Source organism: Megalobrama amblycephala, linkage group LG4 (genome assembly GCF_018812025.1).
Source record: "Megalobrama amblycephala isolate DHTTF-2021 linkage group LG4, ASM1881202v1, whole genome shotgun sequence".
Taxonomy (NCBI): domain Eukaryota; kingdom Metazoa; phylum Chordata; class Actinopteri; order Cypriniformes; family Xenocyprididae; genus Megalobrama; species Megalobrama amblycephala.
In genome coordinates this window covers 39,914,078-39,938,578 of record NC_063047.1, presented here as the reverse complement: position 1 = coordinate 39,938,578, position 24,501 = coordinate 39,914,078, and the positions used below count along the sequence as shown (strand labels likewise).

Below are 24,501 nucleotides of genomic sequence, written 5' to 3'. Positions count from 1 at the left end.
GTTTATGAGGAGCTGAGACATTATTACAGAGGGTTTTTTTCACAGCCTACCTGACGGATAGGCCTCATTAATATGCAAGTCATTTCAGATCATTACTATGTGATTCCTTTGTCTTCTCAGGTGTAAATGGCCCATTATTCATGCAGATTCATGCCCCCACGCATACTGTGTTTCTTGACAAAAAGTGTCTTACAAAAACTAAATCAATATATTGTTTTATATGAAGGAGTAGGCAGCATAATTTTTACATAATTCTGAAGCAAAAACTCTAGTCTACAACCTCCAATACCCAAAAGTCTTGTGAACATAGATTTAATATACTTTTTTTTGGCCTTTTTTCATTTCAGTGACTTAAGTTTTTTGTTTTTTCAATAACCACACATAAACATTATTCCTTCAAAAATACAAACATGTACATACATTTTCCTCACATATTATTGTAGCCTAGTTTGTGCTGAATACAGTGTAATGACACTTTTGTCATTTATATGTTTATGAACAACTGAAAAAAGCACAAATGTCAGGGCATGTCAAAACTTCTCCAAGCCCCAAATCAGCCTCAGACTCCAGAGGGTTAAGTGATTTCTTGATTGTGAACAGGTGTGGCAGTAATCAGGCCTAGGTGTGGCTAGAGAAACTGAACTCAGGTGTGATAAACCACAGTTATGTTAAAAACTGCATGGTGTGTTTACTTGTGTTATCTTAGATTCATATTTAAATTTGTTTGATGATCTGAAACATTAAAGTGTGACAAACATGCAAAAAAAAAAAAAAAAAAAAATCAGGAAGGGGGCAAGCACTTTTTCACACCACTGTATATTTACTGAGTAATCCACTATTTTGTGGAGGGGGGTCAAAATGTCAATTTTCACCTGAGATTTGGATCCAAATTCAAGGGGTGTATAATGACTTTAGAAAGATGGCAGCATCATTATTTTATTTTCACATATAGATTGGTAGGTCTATTAGTAAAATCCGTTGACCTTAACCATCTTTGTTTCGTTATATGCCAACTGTGACAGTTCAAAAATGGTAAAAAAAAAAAAAAAAAAAAAAAAAAAAAACTTTTTTGCCTCAAGTTTGCATGCCTGTAACTCGAGAAATATTAAAGATATCTTAATTTTCTTTTAGATTATGGCAAACTTTCCTTTTGGTGTCTTCATTTTAAAGGCCCTCAATGGTTCAATCCCAGAGATATGAAGATCTTAATGCGGCTCCATGAGTAAATTGTACACATTTTCAGTGGTCAAAAACCAAATGTGGGTAACTTTGCATACAGCTGATACTTTTTTCCTTTAAAGAGGAATATCTGAAGAACAAATTATGTCCAAATGTGGGTCACTTTGCATACAGATGATACTTTTTTCTTTTAAAGAGGAATATCTGAAGAACAAATTATGTTAAAACTAGAAATGTATCATATTTTTTTCTATCACCTGAAATGCATAGAACATACCTGAGTGCCATAAATATTCCTTTTCTGAAGTTGTCATGCCTGTTACTCTAAAAGTATTCAAGATATCTTAATATCCTTCTAGATTCTCATTCATAAACTTTTCTTTTGGAATCTTTATTTTTAAGATTTTTTCAGGTACAGTACTGAGATGACACTGAAAAAAATGATTCGTTGAATTTATTCGTTCAATTTTTTTTCGTAAGTGGTTGCAATCAATTGATTTTATCTAAATTTAAACAAACACATTAAGTTGAACTTAATCAATTTTATTTAGTTACTTTAGTAAAAAAAAATATATATATATATAGTAAATTCACCCTTATTTAATCATGTTACTTCTACTTAATACATTTAGTTGAACTTAATTTTATTTAGTTACTTTTAGTTACCTTTAGTTACCTTAGTATAAAAAAATGAGTAATTCCACCCCTATTTAATCATGTTACTTCTACTTATTTTATTTTACTATATATTTATTTATTTATTTATGTAAAAACACGAGATACATTTTTAGTTTCAACATTATTTGTTCATTATTCCTCTTTAAAACAAAAAAGTATCAGCTGAATGCAAAGTGACCCACATTTGATTTTTGAACATTTGAAAATGTGTACAATTTACCAATTTACTCATGGAGCTGCATTGAGATCTTCATATCTCTGGGATTGAACCATCGAGGGCATTTAAAATGAAGATACCAAAAGGAAAGTTTGTTAAGAACCAGAATCTAAAAGGATATTAAGATATCTTTAATACTTCTTGAGTTACAGGCATGCAAACATGAGGCCAAAAAGTTTTTTTTTTTTTTCATTTTTGAACTGTCACTGTTGGCATATAATGAAACAATGATTGATAAAAGTCAACAGATTTTACTAATACACCTACCAATCTCTGTGTAAAAATAAAATAATGATTCTGTCATCTTTCTAAAGTCATTTTTACACCCCTGTAAATCGGCTTCAAATCTCAGGTGAAAATATTAATTTTGACCCCCTCTACCAAATAGTAGATTACTCAGTAAATATACATCTGTGAAATTTTATGTTGGTCTTTCAACAGAAAAAAAATTAACAAAATCAAAAATTTGAGCTAGGAACCTGATCTGTGATCATATTTACAGTAAGCGCTTTTGTAGAAAGGGATCTAATATTCAGCAATCCAAGCTCATTTGTTCACCTGTATTATATCTGTCATTTATTTGTTGTACATCAATTAAATTTTTACCCTTAAATGGGTTTGGGAGTTTTTTGTATTTACTAGTTCAGGGAACAGACACAGTCTCTATATGATGACATCTAGGTGAAAGAGCCTCAATGTGTTGGGATTTATTCTGTGACGGCTTGCTGATAGTTGGTTTAGCCAGTCTGTCTACTTCCTGACCTGGGCCCCAGTTAGTCAAGTGCCAACTCTAAGACTATGTGCCATATTAGAATGAAGAGCGGGACCCACCCCAGGAGGGATGAAGACCATATCTTTTTAACAAGTCAGGTCTGCCCCAAACTTTTCCAATTTTCTATGAATCTTGTATTATTCTGCGGAAAGCACCTAATGTATTAATCTGCAATCTGCCTCTGTAATCATAATTTGTGTATAAAGGAACAAAATTTGTTGTTATTTTACTGCCTCTAGTGTTCATTTCAGCTGGAAACTGAAACGTTTAGCAGAAATGGCATGGTTTCTAAAATTTACAATGACAAACCATATTTATATAGTGATCATTACTGTTTATGAAAAAGCTAACGTGATCACAGAAATTTCTAGGTTGTATCTTAATCTGATGGAATGCAGAACATATTTTTTCATTGGCCATTATCTCATCAAAAGTGAGAACTGTCAAGCATAAGATAATATCAAGAACAGCCACGTTTCCTCAAGTAAAGGTACTGTGCTTTTAAAAAGTAGGTTAACATTACATATAGAAATACTAATTGCCTACACTAATACACAATATACATTGCCATTTTATTTTTGTTATCATGCAAAAGAGAGGTTTTGGAACACTGTTCCATGCAATGCCTTATTTATGTAGGGTCAAATAAGTGTGTATGTTGCATAAGAGCTTCATATCTGAGATCTTTGGTACCTCGTGCTGGAGATTTTAATCTTCAGACGGGTACTGGTATCTGATCTAAAAGCTCTTTAAACAGGAGGTGATTCTGCTGCTGTTGGCGTCACACAATAAACATCACATGATAGATTGTTAGTGCTGTCTGCAGGCTGGGAGGTCAGCATCAGGACATGAGCTATATGCTACATTGATTGTGATTGAGAATTAAACACTAGAAAGAAAAAAGTAAAAAGAAAAAACACTAGAAAGACTAATTGAATTGAATATATGCCCTTTTTATCTTCTGCAGTAATGCAATCAGCTTCTCTAACATTACACTACAGATCTACTTATAACACAGTCGGACATGCTGGTTAGGGGAACATTAAGTAATGTACAACAGAAATTATGATGATCAGTAGAAAATTATTTGAAAATTATTGTGAATCCTGCCCCTATTTTTAGGACCCGAGCACCAGTGGTGTGAGGACCCTATTGTAATTGCTCGGTCAATTATTCTTCTTCTACGAAATGAATTGCATTTTTGAGGGCCTAAACATGCTCAAACTCATGAAACGTTGCACACGTCTGATATGGGTTTTAGAATAGGGTGTGGCAAAATGGCTCCATAGCACCATACAAAATTTCAATTACGCACCCTTCATGCTACGTTTCACGTACAAATTTGGTACACATGTGTAAGAGCCCAATACCTACATTAAAGTCCCCGGGCCCAAAATCTGAAAACCCAACAGGAAGTCAGATATTTTGAATTTTCTCTGCAAAATTTAGCAGTTTTTGCCATTTCCAACATTGTACTTTAACAAACTCCTCCTAGAGATATTATCAGATAAACATCATATTTGGTCAGTCTAATCTAAAGGCCTTTACGACGTTAAATTGCGAAGATCTTGAGTTTTTGCTGAAGGCCTTACAAAATCTGATGTTTCACCATGAAACAGGAAGCTGTTGTAATTCGGGCATACAATGTCCGATCTGCCCCAAACTTCACATGTTTGATAAGAGTCCTGGCCTGAAGACGTCTACATGCAAATATTCAGTTACAGTCATAGCGCCACCTGTGGACAACAGGAAATGTCATGCTTTACTCTGTAATTCACTCCCTGAAACATGTTTAAATATACCATTAAGCACCAAACATGCTAGAAACATGTTATATCATGCAACACTTGGCTAAATGCTAATGTATGCGATTAACGCCATGAAGCAGGAGGTTGTTGTAACTAAGTGAAGATGCCAAAATTCAGTCATATAGTCATATCGCCACAAACTGGTAACAGGAAGTGTGGCAAATACAAATGACTGATGTAGTCTTCCTGTATTTATGTACTAATATGCATATTGCCCATTGTGCTCTGTTTTCCTAAAGCCACCGGGTGACAGTGGCCTTTCATTGCTGCTTGCAGCTTTAATTGTAAGTATATTATTGATGTATTATACTGTACATTAAAACATTTAATTTCTATTTTATTTTATATACAATGTACCTATTTGTTAACACTGACAGTTTTAGAATTTTATTCTTTTCCAAAGTTTAACAGGTAACTTATTCATATACATTTCAAGTATCTGTTTCTGTTTCCTGACATTGAATATACATTACCTAAATATCTGTTAAACATGATGTTATAATATTTTATTAAAGTTATTATGAAGAGTTCCAACATTTTTATTTGAATAAATCTATAATAAAGATGGGTAAATGCCTATTTTCCAAATGAGACAGACTGAGAACTTTCATGTAAAAAATATGTTTATTGAAATTTATAAAAGTCATTTTAAAAATAAGGCACAAAGCTGTTACAGATTATGAAAACACTGAAATATTATGAGATAGCCTGCACTATGTTCTCATTCATCTGTTTTTTCTTTTCTTTTCTTTTCTTTTTTGTTCCATGCTGCTTATATCCAGATGAAAATTAGTTACATTTGGGGAAAAAAAAGTAAACTGCACCAGCAAATAATTTAATGTCATAACTGAAAACAACAACAACAAGTATTTGACATTTTCATACTTGTATATCTGCCTCCCTGCCTGGAAGCTAAAATGTGACTAGCACATATTAAAATCTTGACACATTATTGGTGTTTTGACAGCTGTATATCAAAACAAAAATAACTTTGTTTTGACATTTGAACAATACTGTCTTGTTTATATATATATAAACAGCAGCGGTTATTTTTGTTTTTTTTATATATATATTTTATATATATATAAATTAATAATAGATGCTTCTGCTGAGGGAAAAGTATTTGTCTCTTTTTGAAACAGACAAATGTGTTTAAAAGTAAATAAAAAAAAGTCCAATTGAGTGTGATGTTTAAAAATAGAAGTGTCCCTTAGTTATTTCTGTGTGGCATTTTCTTTGAGCAAATAAACATCATGTGAACCATTTAAGGAAAATTTATAATTGAGTTAAATGAAGTTCAGTTGCCTCTGAATTCTTATTTGTTCTACTCTGTGTGGTTTCCTCTTGCTGAACTTCCACGGTGAAAACATCCTGATGCTCTTGATCTTTCTTTTCCATTGCAACTATTATTTCTTCTTTTTTCAGCTGTGATTCTACATCTTTCACTTGCATCTTCTCTTGTTTTTCCCTTTGTTTGTCGACTTTCTCCTCTTTCTTCATCTTCCAGAAGTATATCAGGTTTTTCTCAGGGTAGTTGACTTTAGCAAGAGGCAGTTTATGAATGTTTTTTGTCTCCATAGTGATCAAAAGGAAAGTAAGGGCAGAAAGACAGAAGGGCCAGGTGCATGCTGGGAGTCCAAACTGTTGAAATACCACGTAAAACCATTTAAAATCACAAAAATGTGTGTATAAATTTTATGTTTTGGGTTTATAATACGTACAGTAGACATCACATTTGCAATTGCCGAGCCGAGATACGCACAGAAGAATGCTATGGGAAAACAAGATTGTAATTTCAGTGATTTGCCCATAACTATAGGAAACTGTTTTTACATAATCAGGAAGGAAAGGAAATATCTGATAGGAACCTACCACAGACCACAGCCAGAAGATGTGTCTGCCATGTGAGAGCGTAGAACATCCCACCAATGGCAATGCAGGCCAAAACACAGTTATAACCCCACAGGCCAAAGTAGATGTTCTGGAATGGTGCAGCAAGAGCAAGACCTGAAAGTTACATTACCTTAATTGTCAATCTTAAAATTTCTTAATGCTGATGATATGCATTACTAAATATTCTAATACACTTGTGATCTCTTACCTGACACCATACCAACTGCTGATCCAATAGTTGCATGTGCAAATGTTATGGGTGAGGAGATGAACAAGGCAATCATAAATATTCCTCCTGTCCAAGCATTGTCACATCCATATACCTGTCCAATACCCACAGGAATTGAGCGGAAAAGCTGTAAAAAAAAAAGAAAAAAAAAAAAGATTATATTTAATATATTATAATATTTTACTGCAGAAACAATTATTTTCAACATTAATAATAAGAACCAATAATTAAACACCAATAATAAATGAGCACCAAATGTGCATATTAGAATAATTGCTGAACATTCAGCTTTGTAATCGCAGAAATAAATTACATTTTAAAATATAAATGAATGTAGCCTTTGTAAGCATAAAAGACTTCTTTCAAAAACATTTTAAAAATTCTTAATTATTCCAAACTATGTATTTGGTAAGATTTGCCTTTTAGGAGATTACCCTGCCTTGGGACTTTAAATAGGTGACATTAAATTTGAGCAAAAAATCTTGAATTTCCTGCTATATTGAATTCCATAATGTCAGTTACGTGACAAACCTGCTCTCTTCAGTGTCATGTAGCATAAGTCTAGAAGATTCCTAAAGCAGAACTGTTGCATAATCACCATTTCTCATTCTGGGGAAGTGGCTCTTTATCAAGATGCAACTTTGGGACAGCTTTCACTTCTTTGATTTTGGCCTCATTTTCACTTGTTAGCTCTTACCTTAGCATAATCCAGCTCGGACCATGTCATGTTATGCAAGGATGTGCGTGGCTGGATGAGAATCTGCGGGAAGTGATGATTGTAGTGGCCTGTAGCCACCATATGAAGGCACACTAGTATGTTAAAAGGCAGGGTGAAAACTGGCAGGTCCCACCGACTGTTGATGGAAGCCAAGGCACTGGACACTATGGGACTGGAGAAAACAACACAGCTAGGATTCTAGAATTCAGCTAATTCAGTTAGAATTCAGTCTAAACTGTTCTCAACTGTTGGGTTGTGACCCAAATATCAGTCACTGGGTAAAAAAACAAAAGAACAATTGCTAAAACAAAAGATGCTAAATTCAATTAATAAAAGGCATTGTGTATAGTTTGTACAATCAATACACTTTTTAATAGGGAGGAAAAATGCTTCCAGTGTCTTGGAGGTGTGTAAGGGTATGTGTCCAATCAGATTCATGTGTCACATGACATGCCCTCAAAAATGAAGAAAACTATGCAGAGTAAAAGATGCCAGCATGAATAACTAAAATGTATACAAATACAATCAGATAAGTCATTTTGTCCTAACATAACCCTATGCAGAAAAAAAAAATGTTTGAGTGTTCAATTTTTTTGAACATTCTGTTACCATGTGACAGAACTTCAGTACCTCAATCATATGACAGTCTTTGACTGAAGGAACATTCCATTTGAGTGTGTCGCAGTTATCTGCCTTTGAAGAAGCTAAATTCCTTGCTTTTTTGTCCTTCCTGGAATGTCTCCTGGAATGCACGACTTTTGAAATCCGAACTAATTTTAAAATACTAGGCATCCTACACTTGCCGATTTGTATATGGTTACAGAGAAAAACTGGGCATCATACACTAAACGACTAAGGATCACAAACTACCACACTTTCAAGTCGTTCCGAACACAACAAATGTTGTTGCTAGGTGATGCATGACAAATAAAAACAAAGTGTGTTCTAAAATCACCTCAAAATATCAAACATTTTGTTTAATATCCATCAACTGGATGGATTCCTAGTCAGAAAAATCTGTAGCCATCATACATGATTTTCTATAAAATCGGTCAACTCCTCCGACCAAATTTCTGCAGACTTTCGGCAACTAACATTAACTCATCCAGACTGCAAGGGAATCTGTGCAATAGATGTGTAGTGTATTCCAGCCTTTAGTTATTTCCTTTTTTGATGCAAGCCCAAATTAGCCGTAAATGACCTGAAGAACCAAGAGATGAACTCACCATGCCATTGACATGAAGATGTTGGGAAGAAGCAGCCACCAGTACCAATCTCCTGCATTTGAGAAAACCGCCATCAGAAGGCCAACCAAGATGCCGTTATATCCATACAGGCCGGCTGCGATAGCTCCTCTGAGGGAAATATAAAATATTGAATATAATACTAAAAATCACACTCAAAGTCTACAAGTCTATAAGTCATCACTTAAATACCTGTTCTGACAGAGGATGAGTGCAGAAATCGTAGCAAACAAAGTGCCAACAAAACCATTGATTGCCCACCATCTGTTCTGAAGGATCAGTCCAGCAAAGATGATCAGTCCACTGAGAGGGTTGTTCACAAACATCACCTGAGCTGCTCCACGCAGCACCCAGTCCAGAATCTGGAGTAAAATAAATTGCCCTGCACAGTGTAAACATGTGAGAGTAAAAGTGGGTATACAGAAAATCACCATAGAAGTTGGAGTACAAAACTGTATTTACATTATCCTTAAGTAATCCTTGAATTGTCCTAATCCTTACATTTCTATAATGTAATAAAATAATGACTTTTTTTTGTGGTTAAGTATTAAAGGTCAAAAAAAAAAAAAAAATGGAAACACGCATGTTGTTTGTTTGCCTCTTGCTTAATAAGCGTGCATTGTTTTTCAGTTGGGTGTGGATCGCTCATTATCCAACTTCCTAAAGGCAAAGTGTCCGTATGCAGACTAAAAAAAGTGGTTAGTACATTAACTAGATGAGCACATCTAACAGATTCCCACAGGTTTACAAGTACCAGAACAGATTTATAACTACACAAAGCGTTCCAATTTGACAATTGTACATTCATCTTAGTGGTGAAAGAAACAGAAATGGTTAGTTGGCTTAGAGCAAGGCTTTTCCTTGGTTGAATATGATTAACTCATTGATCATTTTCTAAATTACTTGTGTGCAAACAATCTCCTAACTGTTCACTTGCAGAATTAATGCTCTTTTTTTCTTCTTTCTAAATTTGGCTCCTTATTGAGATCTAAACTAGCTCAGTCTTGTACCTTTCATCCATTCACCGAACGCAGCCATGTCTCCAGTAATGTAAGAGAGCCATTGGGTGATCTTCGCTTTAAACTTCTGATGTGAATTTGGCTTCTCGGGTCCCTGTGGCTGCTGTTTCTTCTGCTCTGTAGTTTCATGGACTGGATTTGCCATGAGTGGTTGTAACTCCTGCAAATATATTCACAGATTTCATTGGTATAATAATGATGCTGATGAAAAACAGGATTTTAGGAGTTATATTCTTTGCTGGGGTTTGTTTACATTCAGGCTTGAGCATGACCGGATTTTCCTTTACAAAAGACAAAAACAGGAAACATCTCACCTTTGTGTTTTGAGCACTGGAATACTGTGAAGTGGAAGTTCTGCAGAAATGTGGGCCAGCCTTCAAATAAAGAATTAAATATTATTTATGTATTTATCATTTCATTATTCATTACAACATACTAAATTAGATAGAAATGTACTGATACTAAGATTCAGAGAAAGAGAGAGAGAGAGAGAAGATCTACCTTAGTTAGTTGTGTTCCAGGCATATATGTGGCCAGTTATAGAAGCATGAATAGAGGTCCATAAAGCCACCGCTCTGATGCTTTTATAGTGCTGCATGTGTTGCTCCACCTCTATTCATGCAGCGCTGATGAAAATGAGTGATAAAGCTTCCTCTCATTCCTTATGCATTCTCTCTGCAGTCCTTGAGCAGGTTACTTAAGCACGGATCACTACTTCAGCAATGTCAACAAATTTAGAGTCTGATTAGCTGCTAAAATCTATAAAATTAACACTTTATGGCTTATGAGAAAAGCATTGATCGATATAAATTGTTGATACTTTTCTTATGCAGTTACTGAACTAAAACAAACAAACATTTGTCTCAGTATTTAATTAGCAGATCACATAGAATGAATATAGATTAACTCATACTTTAGGAAAGTTGCAGCTTGTTAATCAGCTGAGTAGAAAAAACACAACAAAAGGACCTCTGTTGTTCAGGCCACTGGCTTTTCTGTTCTCTGGCTGTTCAAGTGCATTTGTGAGACATAACTGTGTCAAACAGGAGACCTGCAGACCATCTCTCGTCATGTTGAGGTACACTACCATTTATACCATTTGGGGTTGGTAAGATTTTTTGGTAACACTTTATTTTACAATGTCCTTGTTACATATGTTGCATGTACTTACCATAGTAATTATGCATAATTACATGCAAATAACCCTCAACCAAACCCTACCCTAACCCTATAGTAAGTACATGTTGTTAATTAATATTACTCAGTACTTAAATATATAATTACACTGTAATAATGACACCTTAAAATAAAGTGTAACCGATTTTTTCTTTTATTTTTTGAAAGAAGTCCCTTATTCTCACCAAGGCTGCATATATTTGATTAAAAATACAAATACAGTAAAAACAGTAAAATTGTGAAATATTATTACGATTTAAAATAACTGTAATCGCTTAAAGGTAGGGTAGGCAACGTTTTTCAGAAACACTTTTTGTTATACTGGTTGAAACTCTTCACATCCTGATAACAATCAATAATAGAAGTTGTCTAAATATTAAAAAAAAAAAAGTACATATATCTTCTGTGTAAGTCTCAGGACCAAAAAAAAAAAAGTTCATCAAATTATTGTATTTGGTCCTAATGCAATGATCAGCGCATTCCGCAAGGCTTTTGCAGACTTGTAGACAGACAGTCACAGAGTGCCACAAATAAACAGCACCCGCTTTTACAATTCCTCCTGAACCAAAAAAATGAGCTTATGCTGCGTTACACCATGTCGTAATTATAGTAATTACAAGAAAGCAACCTTTCACATCTCTTACAGACACACCATTTATGCACACGGACAGTTGTCAATCAACCTCAAATTACGTAAATGCTCTATGTGACTGTTACAGCGTGTGTATGTGTTTTGGAGGAGGTGTGGCTTCGGAGAACGCTCTGAAGGGAGGGTGGGATGTTATGCTTTCTAAGCTAGCTTGCAATTGCTAGCCTCTATGAAATTGCCTACCCTACCTTTTAATACTACTTGGACTCTTTGGATCAATAGTGGGCAGGTGAATATTCTCTGATACTCATCTGTGGAATGTTAAATCATTAAGTTAAACATTAGACAATCTTCTTGAAACGGCCTGAAAGCTTTAATATCACTCACAGCTATTATATTTAAAATAGAGAATAGCTTCATTTTCTCATGACAAACATCTTCTTTCCTACTAGCAATTCTCTCATACTATTTGCCATTCAACTAGATTTTAAACAGTTATCTTCAAAGGATTGGTCAACAAGCAAGAGGTTTTTCTTCTTCTTCTTCTTCTTTTTCATACATTATATATCCTATAAGACATTTTAGCACAGGTTAAGTGCGATTATATTATATTGTAAAAGTCTGGTCTATTTATACTGCAAATGATAGATTAATTTCCCTTAATTTATTTATTTATTTATTTTTACATGCATTCAGAACATGTTCTTGAAATCTCACTGAAAAACAGGACAAGGAATTTCCGAATTGTATTTGCTTGTAAGCAAATATCAAAGTCGAAGCACACACATCTAGCTAAACAATGTTTAAGGCGAGACACCCCTGGTGAATAGAGTAAAACAATTAACTAATAGATATCACCATACTTCCCCAGCTGATTACATTAAAAATTGCAAACATTTTTGTGTTATAAATTTTCTAAAATCTTATGTTTAAATATGCAAATGGGCATTATCTAATTAAATATGCGCTAATTTGCATAAGTTTCTAGAACAAAAATCTGAATATTGGATGACGTCAGGTTCAAAATTCTTGTTTAAGTTTTTTGACATATTAAATTCAAAGGTTTTTACAGAGGGAATTTTGGCTATCTCTTTTTATCAGTCCATAATTCAGAAAATGCTATCAACCGCCAGAAAATACATAATTTTCACCATTTTTTTTAGGAATAAAATGTATAAAATCAGGCAAATTATATATCAACAAATCCCTCTGTAAAAACCTTAAGAATATAGATAGGAATAAAACTGTAAAGTTTGGTGTATGTAAGTTCTGCTGAAGTGGAGATTTCTGACTCAGAGCAGGAGAAAAAACTTATTTTGAGAAAACAGCCTTTAAAGATATTTACTGTAATTGAAATCTATATATGTAAATAGATAAAGTGCTATAAAATATACACTTAAAAGTGTATACACCAAAAAGCACAAAATCTCAATATTGACAGGTGCCTGAAAAAACAGTGTTTTTGCCTGTAGTGTCTCCCCTTAATAGATGTAATAGTCACTGCATGAAATACAACATGTGACAAAACAGTAATAGTAAACAGAACAAAAAGGGACCTACCTGATTTCCTTTCAGCAGCCTTGTCACAGATCAATCTGTTAGTTAGCGCAACAAATATTAGCCAGCATGTGATGCAACTTTCTATTTTTTCCATGATGTCAGATGAGAATTTAGTGGGTCAAACTCCTATTATGATAACGCTTTATAATACTGTTCCATTATTAATTAATAACTACACATGAACAAATGAGCAAAGCAATATTAACACTCTAGTAACTACTATTAGCTAAAAGGAAACTGTGATTAACAAATTAGTAAGTAATAGTGCTTATAGTCAAATGTGGTAGTTCACTATTAGCTAAAGCTATTTTTTTCATACCTCCCAGAGGACTACTAAGAACTACTAAGGTTTGTAATTAACATGAATAATGCATAATTAATTCTAAAGTAAAGATTGTGGTAACACTAGTAATGACTCAAGTATTACCAAATCCTTTAGAAGGAATTTTGGATCAGTATTCTAAAGTAAACAGAATGATAACTCTCTAGTAATGACTAAAATCATTGTAAGCTTTTGAGGTTTTGAGTGTTACTTATTATTTGGATCAGTATTCTAAAGTGAAGATCATGGTAACCCACTAGTAATGACTCAAATGTTACCAAATCCATTGAAGGAATTACTATCCAAAACCTTACAAAAACATCAAAAGCTTAGCATTGTGTTCAGTCATCATGCTGTTCACTTTAGAATACTGATCCAAGTAATTAATAGTTCCTTCTGAAGAATGTAGTAACACTCAAAAACTAAAACATCAAAAGCTTACAATGATTTCAGTCATTAGAATACTATTCCATATAATTAGTAATTCCTTCTGAAGGAATACTTGAGTCATTACTAGTGGGTTACCATGATCTTTAATTTAGAATTAATTATACAGTACATTATGCATTATGTTAATTATGTACCTGTATATAGTAGTTCTTAGTAGTCCTCTGGGAGGCATGAAAAAAAATGTAGTTATTGATTATCTAATAGTGAACTGCCACATTCAACTATAAGCACTATTACTTACTCATTTGTTAATCATAGTTTGTTGTTAGTTAATAGTATTTACTAGAGTGTTAATATTGCTTTGCTCATTTGTCCCTGTGTAGTTATTCATTAATAATGGAACAGTATTTCTTGTAAAAACTTAAATTATTATTTAGTTGTCTATGAACTTCAGATTTATAATCCATTATTACAATGGCCCCACCCTTGTCAGCAGGTTTTATAACTATTGATTTATTATTCTCAAGTTCAGAAAGAGCTTTATATTGTTCCTGTGAGATGTTCTAATAAATTGAATTTTTATTTTTTATATGGTTTTATTTGCCTATGGTTTAATTCTTTTTCTGTACGTTTACAATATGTTTCAATAGTATGGTTCCTATTATTAGGAGGAATGAAAGTACTCTTAATGTGAAAGGAACTCTTAAAAGTACGATCAGAAGTATGGTCGGAATTCATTAAAAAAAAATTCTACTAAGATCTCTAAAAAATCTTCATAAGTCCAGATAAAGTTCAAATGTACTAACAGATGGGGTGGGAATGTATAATAAACCTAATTCCAGTACTGACACTTGGGCAGATGTCAATTCAGTTTTACTTAGGTTTATAACTGGTGACCTCTTGGGTGATGTTGTAATCTGGTCCATGGACGACAGGGTAGGTCTCCTTCTTTTCCCCCTGCGAGTCCGTTTTTTCTTAAAGTTTTTCGATTTTGAAGTTTGTTAATTGGAGCATTCCAAGATGGTCTTAGGGGTGGAACAGATTCAAATCCAAAAAAAGGAGAGCTGTTGTCTTTGTTCTTTTGTATGTTTGGATTAGATAAAAGTCTTTCTTTGAAATTTGGATTTATGTTCCCCTTTGGTTGTTAGTAGAAGGATTGGAATGAGGTGTGGATCTTGGTCTAAATTTGGTAGTGGTGGCCTTTTTTGACCATGGGTACACGTATCCAGTCTGGTAATCCTTTTCATCTCTTGAGAACTTCTTGAGTTCCTTAATTTCCTTCTCATACTCTGTAATTCTGATGTCAATACTTTACATTTGTTTAAGCACAGTTGCATCGTTTGTGGCTATATTTTCAAGAAGTTGTTCGTTTTCTTGAATCTTTTGTTGAAGTAGATTTACTTCTTAATTTAGATACTGAATAGTTATAGCCATTAGTGCAAAGGAACATCTGTTGAGTATGCTGTTCCATTTAGAGATGAATGGTGAGTTGTCCTTACCGAAGGATGGTTCTTTGAAGATCCGTGGTCCTCTAGGGATTAGCTGTTTCTTGATATACTTCGATAAGGTAATGGTATGCCACTTGTTTCTTGTTAACTTTTCTCTTAAAGGACAGAATTGGTCCAAGAGAAGCATTGTTTCCTGGATTTCATCATGTTCAAAAAATTTTCTGTACCTTAGAATGTCACTGGGGTTGAAGCCACAGAAGGCTGAAACTCCAACATCGTTTAAAGAGTCCAAAATAAAGCAAAATAAAGTATTGATCTTTTTAGCTCCATTTTATGTTTATTCTTGACCCCTCAACACCACAAGTGTCAAATACCTGTCAAATAAGGGGTTGATATAAGGCAGCAAGTCAGTCAGTTGTTGAATTTCATGTGTTGGAAGCAGGAAAAATGGAAAAATGAAAGAATCTAAATGAATTTGACAAGTGCAAAATAGTGATGGCTAGATGACTGGGTCAGAGCATCTCCAAAACAGCAAGTCTTGTGGGGTGTTCCCAGTATGCAGTGGTTAGTACCTACCAAAAGTGGTGCAAAGAAGGACAGCAGGTGAGCTGGAGTCAGGGTCATGGACGCTTAAAGGAGCTCGCACACCGGACACGAAGCTCAGTGCCGCGCAGCGTCGCGACACGTCTTTAAAATTCGAACGCGTTGTTTTCTATGAGTGTACACACACCGGCGGCGACATTCGGCGCCCATAAAACAACAGAAAACAATGCGTGTCGCGGCGCTGAACTTCGCGTCCGGTGTGCGAGCCCCTTGAGGCTCACTGATACACGTGGGGAGTGAAGGCTGGCCCTTCTGGTCCGATCACACAGAATAAGTTCTATGGAAAACGTTTTGTTAAAAACATCTGTGATTCTTATATATCCCAACAGAATATTGTAAGGGATATATATGCTGCAAAAAAACACATATACAAATTGCATAATATTAATGTATTTTCAATATATGTCATATATGGCCTACTGTACATAAAACTAAAGCTTTTTAGATTTTCATGATGTAAAAACATAGGAAAATAATGCAAATTTAAATATGAATGTCCACCATATCTCATAATCATAAGACATGTATAAAACATAGTGCAGTACCAATCAGTATAAAGCTGTACTTCACTCATGCCCTTGCTCTTATCTTGTCCGAAGTGGAGCCCTACGCCTATCAATTAGAGTAATATAATGTATTATAAAAGACCTTATTTATGTATTATCATAGACTTTCAACCTTAGATGAAACACAACATATAAAACTACACACACTAGCACACATTTTTATTACAAAATTAATTAGATTACAAAACACGTCACCAATTTTCTCAGTAAATATATTTGTAAAGGTGCTATTGGCATGACATTTTGGTAATAACCCATGCAATCCACACATGCAAAGAAATCAAACCACAGATGTCCATAAACTAGGCTATGTCTAATAATGTCATTCTCCTATGCTGTTTACATTGCAGCACTTCCCGGTTCTGCGTCAGAACGCCGGCTCAGTATTGGCCGACACTTTTCACGTGATGCAGGAGCCGGGCAGCCGGCCAATAATGAATCAGCATGACACAATAGGAGAATAAAGTTATTTTTGTTTTGTTTTTGCGCACAAAAATACATTCTCGTCTCTTCATAAAATTAATGTTGAACCACTGTAGTCACGACGACTATTTTAACGATGTCTTTACCTTTCTGGACCTTGAAAGTTAAATTGCTGTCTATATGGGGGATAAAAAAAACCTCTCGGATTTCATCAAAAAGTATCTTAATTTGTGTTCCAAAGAAGAACGAAAGTTTGGAACAACATGAGGGTGAGTAATTAATGGCAGAATTTTCATTTCAATTTTTGGGTGAACTAACCCTTTAAAGGATCTGCTGCTAATGTCTTTATGGCAGATACCACAGGTCACGTTCAGTGCCTCCATGCCTCAGCACAACACAGCTGTTTTGGCAACACAATAGGGCCATGATATTAGTTTTTAATGTTGTGGCTGAAAAAAACAAAACACTCAACAGAGCACAGAAAAAGAACAGAGAATAGAAGAGGATGCCCATTTACCTGTTGAAAACAGGCCCAGAATATATATATTCTGTTTTTATCCTCTATGTTCCCTGTTATTAAGACTGAACAGTGGTAATGGTATTAAAATAAATGGCCAAAAACAAATTACTCACATAATGAGAGATCCTCAAGTGCCCTTGGCAATGTTCTTTCTTTCTGGGATGAATCACAACTGTAATAAAACTCCACTGCAATTACTGTTGATTCTTGTACCTGTGGGAATGAGGATTGCCAGTATCCTATTTAAAAAGTAGACTGTAGACTGACTAGGTTTTCCCAGTTTTCAGTGCCAAATATTTGGTTGAATTAATGGTAAAGTTGCATTCATTTAAAACAAGATGCACAGCTCCACCTCCAGGTAGGACAGATGATGATCAATGCACCCACTGAACTCCAGAGGGCAGAAGAGTTCCACTTTTAATGCTGTCATCATATGTTGTGTTTTCATGTCTTCAACTAAAGAACACATAAAAAATAAAAAAAACCCCACCAATTTTACTACCACAGTGTGTGGAAGGACGTTTAGAAAGATTGCACTTCGCTTAAGGTTTCTTCACTGATGGTTAATGCATTTCTTAAATTTAAGCCAAAGAGTATTAAAACAGATTGTCCTGATTACAACTATCTATTCAGTGAGTTAAATACGAACTGACCTGAAGTCCCAGACCAGTGATACCTCAGGAGAACAGCACTATAAGACCATTTATCTCCCCATCTGTGTATTATTTTAATCCAACTAAAGTCAATTGAACTTGATACATCATGACACTCAATAACAGGAATGCAAGTTTTCATTTTTTAAGAGAGAGTTTGGCAGGCAACGTGATGAGATTTCCATATGGAAGTCCAGCTTTAACAGCAAATGCAATATTGTCCAAACAATTATGCAAACAATGGGAGATTGTGGTTAATACATAATTAACTTCATGCACTATCGTGCACTGGACTTCAACCAATCAAATCTTTCTCATGTCTGATTTATGCTGAAAATCAATTAATTAAAGAAAATGCCCAAATCCAGACTTTTTTGTGTGCTCAAAACCATCACAGTTAACTGAATTGAAAACACATGCGGGGTAAACTGCTCTGCCTAATTTCTAACAGGCAATTTACGTATCATGAAATGAGGAAAACATGCGCTTCTTCCTAGTAATATAGTCTATAATACTAAAGCAAATTTTGCCAACTGTCTTAAAATAACCAATAATTATTTTTGAGTAGGAAATGAGGTTATAAATTCTGCAGCTTTTTTGTCATGTCTGCAAAATGGAGCTGCAAATCAAAATGTGAATTCCTCTAGTGTGAGTGCCAGCACGTTACTTCGCAGACAGTCAGACCACCTGCCTAAACAATTACGTACTGCCCAAAAGTAGTATTTGAGCTGCCAGTAGGCCTACCAGAGAATGAATAATCCTGACTGGCTGCATTTGCATGGGTAAATTTCTGCCATCGCACTGAAATTACAAGTGGCAACAATTCCATCTTTATACAGTAGTTTCTTGAAGGAATAAGTCACTAACGCAAAACACAACCGGTGCAGTGCAGGTGAGTATGAACTCTTGAGAAGATAAAAATGGAACAGACCTGAGGGAGAAATTCTGATGGAGCATGATGTTCTCATTTTGTTTTATTATAAAAGAACCTGGTCGAATTTTCCTTGTAAAAACAAGTAAGATTCATGTAAAGTGATTCCTGAACTATAAAACGCCTTTATCAAAAGTCCACGGTGGAAGCTAAATCATCTAGATTTAGAGAAAGGAAATACCTAAAAGTGAGACTAAAGTTCTTTCAGGTCAAGTCCTGAAGACTACATAAACCACAGGTGACAGTTCACAAATCCTTGTAATTCATGTTATGGTCCTTCATACTATCATCGAAGGATCTGTCAAGTCATTAGTCAATGTCAAGCGTGTGTGGAGCGACATCTACTCTCTCCTGTCTACAGCACTGTCCCCACATTCCATATACAATAGGTTGGCTATATATGGCCAACTACCTTACTCACACTATGCAGACAGCCAAAGGAGCAGAAGTGGTTTCCAGATGTTGACACAGACAGACAGTAATTGGAGTTTGTGATGGCTTCCAGCTGCCATGGAACACAGCCAGTGAATTCTCCAAAGGGAGTGAATGTTCTGTGCCATAACTCACACAGCAAGGTTTACAATAATAATAATAACATACTTTGCCATCTTGTGGGGAAAAAATGACATAGTGATTGCAATATTTTCTATTTATTTTGCAGCTATAAAGCTCAGGTGAGATGCTTAGACAAGAGCTGATAGTGCTGGCCAGAACAACACCTATATCAAATAACATTTTTCCATCCAACTGCTTCCCCATTTTAGAACAGCACTAAAAATTTGTTTTACTCCTTCAGTAAATTACATTTTATTTTACACTCATGAATTTGGCACGTGCTTTTATTTAAAGCAACTTACATTGCATTTTATCAATTCCATTGCAGTTGAACACAAGACCTTTGCATTGCTATGGCATCATGCTCTACTACTGTTTAAGCTACAGAAATGCTTATGATGCAAATATATATTACTGGTTGTTCTTTTACAAATATATCACATTTAACAATATATAACAGTCAAATGCTGAAATGAATAGTAGATCTTCTCTAGATGCTATATTTAAATATTTTTAATGTCATATTTTGACTATTAGTCCATATTTGAAGTTGTTTAGGAAAAAACACGTACGGATGTTCTCTCTTATGGTTTCTAAAAAGCATCTAGCATGACGCCTCTAAAAACACATCTGCTGTTTGCTTGTCAAAGTCACTAAAGTGACTATTTGTTTAAGATCTCCCAATGGTCACAATGCCAAAAATTCTCTTCTCAACAACTAGTATACAAAAGACAACAACAAAGCTTGACAGTTGTACAGAGTATTGTATATGGCAACGGGCAGGTTTAAAGGGATAGTTCACCCAAAAATTAAAATTCTATCATCATTTACTCACCCTCAAGTAGTTCCAAACCTGTATGCATTTCTTTGTTCTGCTGGACACAAAGGAACATAAATGGAAGAATGTCAGTAACCAAACAGATCTCGCCCATTTACTACCATAGTAGAAAAAATAAATACTAAGGTAGTCAATGGGGGGCGAGATCTGTTTGGCTACTGGAATATTTTGTCATGACTCCAAGACTGCTTTTTTTTTAAAGATTTATTTTTGGGAGTTTTTGCCTTTATTGTGAAAGGACAGGAAGCGAAGTAGGAGAGAGGCAGGATGGGATCGGGAAAGGACCGCGAGTCGGGACTCGAACTCAGGTCACCCGAAGCGCATTGGCGCTACATGTCGGCGCGCTGCCCATGAGGCCATCAGCGATGATGTCTTGAAGTTTTTAACATCCAAGACACTGACCTGTCAGTAAGATCTGATGGGTTGCAAACTTCACCTGGCCTACTGCAATTTATGTCCCTGTCAGCACTTCCTGATTTTGCAGTGTTAGATGCTTCCTGGGTCAACATATTTTGTTGATCCTGGAACAACATTCTTGTCCGAAAATTTAATCCTATCCATATCCCTATACCCCTAAACCTAACCCTATCCATACAGTAAGTTATCCTTAAAATCAGAGGAAAATGATAGGTGAATAACACTGATGTAGAAGCACCTAACCCTGGTTGTAAGCTTAAACTTGATATAAAATGTAAACCTGTCCTTCAGATCTGATTGGTTGATCGGAATGTTGATCCAGGATCAACAAATGTGTTGATACAGGAACATGTTTCACTTGGTTAAATAGTACACAAAAAAATAAAAATGTATCATTTAATCATCCTCATGTCATTGCAAACATTTCTTTGCGAAGAACACAACATTATATTTTTTAAAGTTTAGGGTGAGTAAAAGATTTCAATTTCGGGGGGAAATGTCCATATAAAGGGATAGTTCACCCAAAAATTAACATTCTGTCATCATTTACTCACCCTCAGGTTGTTCTAAACCTGTTTAGAAGTTTCTTTCTTCTGCTAAACACAAAAGAATATATTTTGAAGAATGTTGGTAACCAGACAGTTGATGGTAGCCATTGACTTCCATAGTATATTTTTTCCTACTATGGAAGTCAATGGCTACCTGTCCAAATATCTTCTTTTGTGTGAGGTTTGGAATGACTTGAGGGTGAGAAAATGATGACAGAATTTAAATTTTGGGGTACACTATCCCTTTAAACAACAATGATTATGCAGTGCATTACATAAAAATAATTGCTTCACATTCCAAAAATTTTTTGTTATTAAATTTGAACATTAATGCCAAATAAAATGGCACAAGGCATAAAGACTAACCAGATGTGTTATATTTTGTCATATTTCATGTAGTCATTTGACTCACTGTAACATGTAAACCTAAAATTAATAAACACTTACAGTATACCTTCTAATCTGGCCTATGTTACTTTGCACTGAACATGGGGACTTGACGATTAATGCTGTACCTCTGATTAATCACAAAAACCTGCGTTGTATCCTCACACTGGCAGTTTGAGGGGCAAATGGTTGAAAACCCTTAACACTGACACAGACCAGATGTTGGCAACATCCCCAGTTTTACTCTAAATGAAATGGCGGCAAAAAGCCAACAACCTGAGCTGCTTTCACTATGAAATTATATGTTTACAATAATGTGCTATTGCTGGGGCACAGGAGTGCAGTTTCTCAAGGAGTGGGAAAATGAAACCAGCTGTGAATAGTCAGGAACAGTTTGGGCACGGAAAAAAAAAAAAAAAAAAAATCTGACGGGTAGACAGAAGACTCTTTTCATTAATGTGTCAAGTTTAGGATCTTTAGGGTTTCAGGTTACATTTTTTATTTGTTTGTTTCAGTCATTATTTTCCTTATGCACTTTCATGCCAAGCATTACTTAATAAAACAATATGCAAAAACCAAGGTGAATGCGGCCAATTTTTGGAGTATTAAAAAGTTATAAAATTAGATAGAACTGTACAACTGTTTTTTCATTAAAATCATGGGGTACTCTTTGTTTCGATAATCCAATTTAGACATTCTAAGAAATAACTTTGCAACTACATGTCAGTTAAAGGATTAGTTCACTTTAAAATGAAAATTACCCCAAGCTTTCAACCCGATCTCACGGCAATTCGTACGTATTTTACTAGGTGACTAATTCGTACGAGTACTTCGTAATTCGTAATCCGTCTGAGGTTTAAACAAATCATACAAATTTGTACGAGTATAAATCAAATTAGCCACCTCGTAAAATATGTATGAATTGGTCATGAGATAACATTGCAAGCTTTAATCAGGCCAGTCTGCCTTCCGTATTCAACTTACGAAGAAAGTGTAACGCCTCTCACAGTTCAAAACACTTGCGCTACGTCCTATACGCCTTCCGTATTCAAATTACAAGTGGTCAGTTACGCTTTTTTCGTAAGTTGAATACGGAAGGTGGTCTGGTGGAAGCTAGATATTTTACTTTATAACTTGTTAAAATGGGTATTTTTCTTACACAAACACATCGCTTCGCGTCAGAAGGCCTTTATTAACCCACTGGAGCCGTTTTGTAATGGATGGACGCACTTTCTTCAGCTTCATACTCCTTGGTCCTGTTCACTGCCATTATAAAGCTTGGGTATTTATTAATATAACTCCGATTGTGTTCATCAGAAAGAAGAAAGTCATATACACCTGATTTGAAGGTGAGTAAAGCTTGGGGTAATTTTCATTATAAAGTGAACTAATCCTTTAACTTTTACTAGAGTATGACTAGGGCCACGTTCACACAGCAGCAGAATACGGTTGTCAGTCCTGTATTGGATTCCTTAATACGGTTGTGTTCACACGCAGTACGGTTATTTACGGGAGTGACAACCACATTCTATAACCGAACTCACACCTGTACATTTTCAGGACACACAACCGCATTCTTGGAATATTCGCGCTGTGTGAACGGAACCGGACTGGACAACTAGTTGTCTGTCACGTCTACAGTGCAAGAGTGCTGGTGTTTTGTGTGTGGTTTCGCTTTTGGTAACTTACTGCGACAGAGATGTGAGCTGTGCATCATCTTAAGTGTTAGATCCAGTCACCGGAGCGGCTCATGTCAGTTTTTCTTTCTTTTCAAATGCCGTGTATGCGCAAGATGTCGCAAAGGACGTGACGCGCGTGCGTCGGCTAGCGCGTTTACATGCTGCTGTTGGTTAATGAAGTTCCCTTTCAGTCGGTCACGTTCGACGTACGTCAGTAGTGACCGACGAATTGGGATATCGCTAGAGAGCCCTATCAGCTTCGAGTGAACTAAAACAAGCCAATGGAATTGGCGTGCGATATTTGCATAATGCGCACCGCCTCCGACAGGTGTATATAAATAGGAAGCAGATGCAATCGCACTCTGTCTTTCGCTTCGGAACCAACAGTTGGTGTCCAGCTTCAGACTTCACAAGAGAGAAACTAAACAGCCTTGGAGATTCAGCGTCTGTTTGTGTTGGCGTTAAGGCACAACAGCGAGGTCGCGAGCTTCCCGGGGAGCCTGAGCTAAACTCTCAACTGCTGTTTTAACAGCAACTGAATTCCCATATAAAACGCAGCTGTATGTCGCGATTTGGGCCGGTTCCTCCCGGTGTGTTCGGGGAGTGGTGTACCCGAACACATCGCGTCACTCCCTGTGTGCTTCAGCACGAGAGAGCTGACTCTTCCCCTTCTAAAAGAGTTTCACAGACTGACACTGCGTCTTTTTCAAGACGTCATTCTGTCTGTGCGTTTCTGGAGGCGGCCGTTTCCTATCCTCATTGACGGCCACAATCACTTTCTCTCATGTCTGCTTAGCGTGCTGAGACTGTGTTTGTGCGTGGTTCATATTTTCTTATGAGAATATGCCGACGTCGGCGCGTTGTTTGTCTCTCCTTTCTCGTAAGGGCTTGAGCGTTCAGCGCGCCGTGTGCCGTCGAGCTGCCGGCTGACAGCGCGCGTTGCCATGGCAACCCTGCGCGTTGTCTGGCGCTCTAGATGCACGGTCGAGACTCGAGCGCCTTTAATGAGGTGGAGTCCCCTCACTTATTCCCCGATCTAGTTTATTTTTCTGAATCAGAGAAATACTACTTTGGTTAATAAGCCTGGGTGACCAGAGGATCACAGTGGGGCAATACCCGCCAAGTCATTCTCCGTGGGC

General features: G+C 35.8%; 1 protein-coding gene across 3 annotated transcripts; it reads right to left on the bottom strand.

Moving 5' to 3' along the window:
• Nucleotides 1-5,259: 5,259 nt before the first annotated feature.
• On the bottom strand, nucleotides 5,260-23,555 carry slc14a2 (solute carrier family 14 member 2). Of its 3 annotated transcripts, none has more exons than XM_048189254.1 (11): nucleotides 23,373-23,555; nucleotides 10,259-10,471; nucleotides 10,072-10,131; nucleotides 9,749-9,917; nucleotides 8,931-9,120; nucleotides 8,721-8,849; nucleotides 7,474-7,666; nucleotides 6,756-6,903; nucleotides 6,527-6,661; nucleotides 6,376-6,425; nucleotides 5,260-6,295 (listed from the first exon to the last, which is right to left on the bottom strand). In XM_048189254.1, the coding sequence occupies exons 2-11, from the start codon at nucleotides 10,280-10,282 to the stop codon at nucleotides 5,930-5,932; spliced, it is 1,464 nt and encodes a 487-aa protein (XP_048045211.1). In that variant the 5' UTR covers nucleotides 10,283-10,471; nucleotides 23,373-23,555; the 3' UTR covers nucleotides 5,260-5,929. The 3 variants fall into 3 exon arrangements, with proteins under 3 accessions (XP_048045211.1, XP_048045212.1, XP_048045213.1); XM_048189255.1 differs by having other exon boundaries at nucleotides 10,259-10,468; XM_048189256.1 differs by having other exon boundaries at nucleotides 10,259-10,383.
• Between the last annotated feature and the right edge of the window lie 946 nt (nucleotides 23,556-24,501).

Bases quoted from the DNA above. Each gene is read 5' to 3' on its own strand.
- slc14a2 (XM_048189254.1), bottom strand. From the start codon at position 10,282: ATGCCTGGAACACAACTAACTAAG. The intron at 10,132-10,258 runs GTAGATCTTCTC...CTTTATTTGAAG, and splicing joins CTGGAACACAACTAACTAAG to GCTGGCCCACATTTCTGCAG. The intron at 7,667-8,720 runs GTGAGTTCATCT...TGTTTTCTCCAG, and splicing joins ATCTTCATGTCAATGGCATG to TCCCATAGTGTCCAGTGCCT.